The sequence below is a fragment of the Elaeis guineensis genome, chromosome 4 (genome assembly GCF_000442705.2).
Source record: "Elaeis guineensis isolate ETL-2024a chromosome 4, EG11, whole genome shotgun sequence".
NCBI classification, from domain to species: domain Eukaryota; kingdom Viridiplantae; phylum Streptophyta; class Magnoliopsida; order Arecales; family Arecaceae; genus Elaeis; species Elaeis guineensis.
The window spans coordinates 91,070,319-91,076,728 of record NC_025996.2 but is presented as its reverse complement, the minus strand read 5'-3'; the positions used below and the strand labels follow the sequence as shown (position 1 = coordinate 91,076,728).

General features: G+C 39.1%; 1 protein-coding gene across 3 annotated transcripts in view; it reads right to left on the bottom strand.

Moving 5' to 3' along the window:
- The window catches only part of LOC105035361 (callose synthase 9), a 127,630-nt gene extending 121,619 nt beyond the window's left edge, over positions 1–6,011 (bottom strand). For 2 of the 3 annotated variants that reach the window (XM_073256697.1, XM_073256698.1), the window contains exons 1-4: positions 5,817–6,011; positions 5,179–5,470; positions 358–455; positions 1–103 (exon numbers count right to left, since the gene is read on the bottom strand). The exon at positions 1–103 is cut by the window's left edge and continues 61 nt beyond it. In XM_073256697.1, coding sequence (XP_073112798.1) covers positions 1–103; positions 358–455; positions 5,179–5,380 — 403 coding nt within the window. In that variant the 5' untranslated portion in view covers positions 5,381–5,470; positions 5,817–6,011. The remainder of the gene's footprint in view (positions 104–357; positions 456–5,178; positions 5,471–5,816) is intronic. The other variant, XM_073256696.1, reaches the window with a different exon arrangement.
- Positions 6,012–6,410: the final 399 nt, after the last annotated feature.

Here is a 6,410-nt window from a genome sequence, read left to right as displayed (position 1 = left end):
CATCTACTTTTTGCTTCTCCCTGTACAGCTTATAAAATTCTTGCAGGCGAGCAATATCCTGGCTACGATCTATGCTTCCACCATCCCTCTTTGCAAGTTTTTGCTGTAGATTTTCTCAATAGTAGCAAACATAGTAAAATGAGAACAAAATATTAGTTAATCAAATACGAATCACCATGCAAGTAACCAGAAGGTAGAATATTCAAAAGTAGCAGATCAAGATCCTTAAAAAAAAAAAAAAAAAAGCAAAATGGAACCCAATGATAGTCAATTCTCAAACATCCTATTGCCACGCATACTATGTTCGAGACGAAACACATTGAGTTCAAAGATTACTATTGCACTGGAAAACATTACCCTTATGACCGACATCAAACCAGTCTTGAACTGGAGCACGCCTCTGCCCTCGCTATTGGGATCCAAGTTTTGGGCGAGCGAGTATGCATGCTCACACACTGCACAGGAGAAAAAGCAGAACAACAATAAACAGTATTATTCATAGAAAATCAAAATACATTGCAAGACAGGTCATCCAGGTTATTGGTTAAGTGTTATATGCAAGTTAGTTCCCTTTCTCATAAGTCATGATTATATGAAATCATCCATCATGCAGATAACAAAATACTGCTGCAGAATTTGGTAAAATGTATTGGAGATCTTGCAATATGTTCTCTGTTGGAAGAAGCATAAAGCTTCCAAGAAACCAACAAGAGGGCAATGCACTGATACATGATTACCTGGCATATACAGCCATTTCATCATCTTTACATTTAATTTCTAAGGATCAATCTTCCTAAGTGATCTAACCTTGATGTAAAGACAGTGTTGTGTCCAAGGTAAATGACAAACAAATCCTTGATATCTACTATAATTGGTATATTTAAGTGGCTTATGTAACTCCAAGCATTTAGCTCAACCAAGGTTCATTGTCTATCATGTCAATGCCAGTATGTACATGTATTGTGCTGAAACTTGGCTGGTTCCAGCAACAAAAAATACATAGATTTTAAAACGATTCACAACAGGCTTAAAAGATATGGTACATTATTCAATATGTTGTTCACATAAATCAATTTTAACTACTATGTATTGGTGCATGGGTGTGTCCTAAGCATATGAAAATTGTTTTTCAAGTAAAGATGGAAAAATGAAAAATTAATCAACAAAAATACCTATGTTGATTGTTTCTTAACATGCATATCTCATAGTTTCAAGTAATTTGTTAAAAAAATTGACATTAAATAGTTATGCTTTTCACATGACAAGAAATACAATCAAAGACTCAGGTCCCAGTGGGATGCCCCTCGAGACACTGGGACAGGATACCATCCCATGTGTCGGGATAGGACCGTTCATCCTATGTCCCAGTGTCCCAATCAAGACGTCTTGGGACATCCCCTATCCCAAGTGTCGGAACGAAGCGAGACAGTAGCACATCCCGTCGTATGGTAAAACTAGGATAGCCCCATCCCGCGGGATTTAAAACCTTGAATACAATATCAAAAGTAAAAATAAAATAAAATGGAGTATTAATATAATTATATCTACTACAAAAATTAATATTGATACCGAAGGAAGCTCATATACCGGTAACTCTAGCAGAAGCTTATATATTACTGTTTCCTTTGCATTATGACATTTGACTTGATGTAAAATTATGAATTTTCAATTTACTCATATCAAGGTATGCTGAACCGGTACCACTGACCGTATCGGCTGGCCGGTGGTACGGTTTCATACCATATCGAACCGACGAAAGCAAGCGGATCCGAACCGGAAGAAGAAAAAGAGAGAAAGAGAGAGAAATAGAGAGAGAGGAGGAAGAAAGAAAAAGAGGAAGAGGAAGGAGCCGGAGCCGGTGGGGCCGCCGAAGGGCGCAGTCCGGGCGCGCAGCTCCACGAGCGTAAAACAGGGGCGTCGTCCCTGTTTCGTGAGTTTTTTTAAAAAAGATAGTTTTAAGTGAAGCCGACAAATAGTTTGTCGGCTTCATGATTTTTGTTTTTTTTTTTAAATCCCTTAAGTCTGCAACCCAGTTGCCGACTTCCTGAGTTTAAAAGCAAAAAAAAAATCGAAACAGACGACCGTCTGTTTCGAAAAAGAAGGGGGCGGAGCCGCGGAGGAGCTCCGCCCACTCGACCGCCCTCCGCGGCTTCGCCCGCTCGACCGCCCTCAGGCCGCCGACGTCGGCTCGCCGGCCATCGGGGGCCTCACGACGGAGACGCCGTTTGTCCGGTAGGTCCCTTCCCCCCTTAAGCGCTCTTTCTCTCTTTCTCACTCTCTTGAAAGTCCTATCGGGTGATACGGGGCTCAGAAGCCCTCCGATGGCCGCAGTCGGCCACCGCCTGCCTCCGACGGCTCCCACCTCCCTCCCTCTCCTCCTCTCTCTCTCTCTTTCTCACTTTTTCTTTTTTCCTTCCGTACCGTCGGTGTACCGAATTTACCGGCCGAATCGTACCGGTTCCCCGCCGGTCCGGTATGATACGTTATGTACCGGCCAGTTCGGCACGATATGGCAAACGCTGACTCATATTCAATTTGTAGACTGGACCATCAAATGTTTTATTTTAAAAAAAATGAACCATAAGATTAGCAAGAAAAGGACTCAGTATTATCAAATAAAAACAAGACTATTTGTCTCAAGAAAAAGTAAGCAACGGCAAAATGAGGCCTCTGGTGTTCTAGACCACCTCTTTCATTACAAAAGCCTGATCTTTAAAATAGGCTACAGCAATGAAGGACCTACTGTCCATCTTCTCTACTTCCACAGGTTGTTGCACCATTACACCCACTGACCGGAAAATGCACAAAGGTAGACCTTTTGTTTCCTTTTTGTTTTCCCCTTCTTTCTTCCCCTTTCAATTTTCAGTTTTCTTCCTCTTTCCTCCTCTTCTTCTACCTCTTCATCTTACAAAGATTCACTAATTTTTTATATTGTTTTTATTCTGGTACTTCCTCCTTGACTTCTTCCATCCCCTGCTCCCTGTATTCTTTACTTCCTCCACCTCTTACGATTTTCCTTCCCTGCTTTCAAATTCACTTCATTCTCTGTCTTTCATTCTGATTTTTGTTTCCTTTTCTACTTCTTGTCTTTTGATTCTGTGTTCATGGCTTCATGCCCTTGCTTGTTAGTTCTTCTCTGATTCCAACTCCTCTCATACTTTTTCAGTTCCATCTCACTGTTTTGATGTTGTTTTTTCCTATCAGTTCTATTCCTCATATTTGCTCTTTGTATGTCTTCTTTCAATCATTTATTGCTTATCTTTTCTTCTTGCTGCTCCATTTTTTATTCCTCTTTGTTATGTGTCTTTCTATTTCAAGAATCATATTCCTGGTCAAGTTTGATAATTACTTTCATGAACCACACACAAGATATAAATGCACTTATAATGTAAATGGCTTCAGCCAGATAGCCACATATTCATAGACAATAAGAGTCTATATCATTTTAGTTGTCTTTATACAAATATACTGAAAATTTTAGCTCATGGTCTTCATCTTTTTTTATTCAAGAGCTAAATTATGTCACTAGATCCGGCAATAACATGCATGCAAAGCCAAACTAAAAGAACTTGTGTCAGAAACATAGGAAATATGTCTATCCAAATAACATGATATTATTTTTGTGAGGACAAATAGAAGCAAAAGTAATGCCAACTAGCGTGGCAATAATACAAACAAGTGCAAAGGATTGTGAACGCCAAGAGGATGGCTTAACAGGAGGGAAAACAATTGATGGAGATCCATGGAACAAAAATATATTTTAGAACAAATGCTTGGAGAAAATAAGAATGTGAATATTCAAGTAGCTACTGGCTGAAGCAAAATGAAGAAAGCATTCAAGTGGAATCATCACAAAATGTCGCAGAAGAAACCTAGAGTAACTGGACCTATGTGACGATTCATTGTCAATTCAAGAAACCGTAATTGATAGCATTTTAAAGAAGAAAGAGGCTGATGTCATTTTGAACATGCTATACCATTTAATCACATTGGATTTGAAAAGCTTCAAGGACAGGTGTTAAAAAATAATAATAATAAAATAGATGCATCAACCTATTTTCAAGTTGTTAGCATAATATAAGGTGAGAAATCTCATAGAAAATGATAATACAGGTTCTGTTACTAAACAATTTTGATGAAAAAATACTACTTATACAATTAGTAACTCCATGAGATTTCATAGTTTCAAAATTGTTTGGGTTGAGATGAACAGGACAAATAATTTATTGTTTGGTTTTTCACTTTTTGGAAACCATTTCTTAAGTCTATTATTGCCCTAAAGAAACATATACCACCATGGATGATGCCAATGTAGACAAGGTTTTCTATGCCCTTTCTTGGTTCAACAAAGTTTTAAATAACTCTTCTGTAGGGACCACAGGAAATCTGCATTAAACACAGTCATACTATCTAAATTCTCAAACTAATTTTCAATCACTAAGTCCACAACCAGACCAACTCCAAGCTCCTTCAACATAACCCTTTCTAGTTTTGCGAGAAATCTACATCAACACTCTAATCATTGACATGTTCATCATGTTTTCTCAGGCACTCTTTGTGCCTACTATTCTTAACCATATGATGCTTCAGGTGCTGATTTCAATCTAAATAATTCATCCCCTATTTCATGGATTGCCTCTTGCAAGCATTACTAAATAAGCTCTGCTCAAGTTACCATAACACAAGTTGCCAATACGTGGATGATGTCATCCTCCATTGCCTAGTTTGGATTAGGTTGTCCTTACACACTAAGTTGCGTGGGCATCTGATGTACCAAACCATCCACCTAAGTAGTCAAAGTAACTATTAGCACATTATCAACTACCCACCTACTTATCAAGTACTTGACTGTAAATGCATCTCTGGCCCAAAACCTTTACTTTGCCTTAAGCAATCATGTCCAAAATCTTATGAATACTTTCGACAAACAGTATGCTCATATCAGCTGCCGGGAAAAGGGAGGTGGAGGTTTATTAATAGAATAAAGCCTTTTGTACCCAAGCAACCGATTAGAGATGTGCTTAGTCATTTAATTAAGCTTTCAGGAAGAACACCTACAAGCAAGAGAGCATAAGTAAAGAAAGAAAACATAGCAAACTCCAAATAACTGCAGCATGCTTGACATGGAACAACACCCAGCACTGACGAATAATAGATAGTAAACTTATGGAGGCTTACATATTCTAGCGATATTCGGGTCCTCATCTTGGATCTCATCAGCTGCTCTAAGTATCTCTTCGATGTGCAAGTTGTTAGCTAGACAGGACGGGACATTCCCCGCGATGCCAGTCGGGGGCAGCCCTTGCACACCAGCACCTCCCCGTTCCCCCCGCAGGGCCGCCCGCACCAGCCGCTCCCAGTTTGCCCCCACCTTCGACATCTTCCGACCAAAACCTTCCGATCCAAATCCCCAACTCAATACATGAAATCAAAGCTCAAACCACCCGTCCAAGTCGATCCGCCTCCAACTCTGAAAATTTCAAAAAAATCCGTAAAAAATTAGAAAGGATTTGAGTATCTAAAGCTCAGCTTCAAATGAGTACGGACAAAATCGAATAAAAGAGATAATTTGGAATTACATCAAATCAAAGAAATGGGAAAAGATATCGAGACTAAATTTAAAAATTAAAATTGTACAGAAACTCGGATGATTTTATAGATGAAAACATAGAAGAAGGAAAAAAAATAAGCCCTAGGAGCACAAGATAGAGCAAGAAGAGATGAACGTGGAACCATGCGAATGGGATCGATTGCGAAACAGAGCAAGGTACGAGCTAATTGGTGAGGGAAACAGAGCAAGGGGAGAAAGATCTCACAGATGGGAGAGCGGATAACTACGAAGGCTTCCGCCTGGCGTTTGTTCCCTCGACTCGAAAGATTTGCGAAAGGGGAACGGAGAAAAGGGGTTTCTTCGACTCGAAGGACCTGCGAAACGGGAACAGAGAAAAGGGCGAGCCGGCTAATTGACTCGTTTCTTGGCTTTCCTCGAGGGTCTTCCACTAGGGCAAAAGGCGCATCAGACGCCCGAGTCCGCGTATCAAATGGCATAAAAGACGTCCGTCAGACACGCGTTAACGTTATTGGGGATGGCTGCCTGCGACTCTTCGCGAATCGATGGGATGAAGCATATCCGTGGGATGAAGCGGGCTAATTCGAAATTAAGGACATGCGGAAAAGGAAGAGCTCCGGGCTCATCATCATCATCATATATAATAGTCTATAAAAAAATATTATAATATTACCAATTTAGAAAGTCAAAATTCTTTCAACACATCAAGAGAGAAAAAAATAAAAAATAAAAAAATATTATTTTATTATTAATAATAATTTTAAAATAAATAATTTTAAAATAACAATAAAAATATTATTTTTTTCAAAATATTATTTTAAAAATACTATTAATAATAATA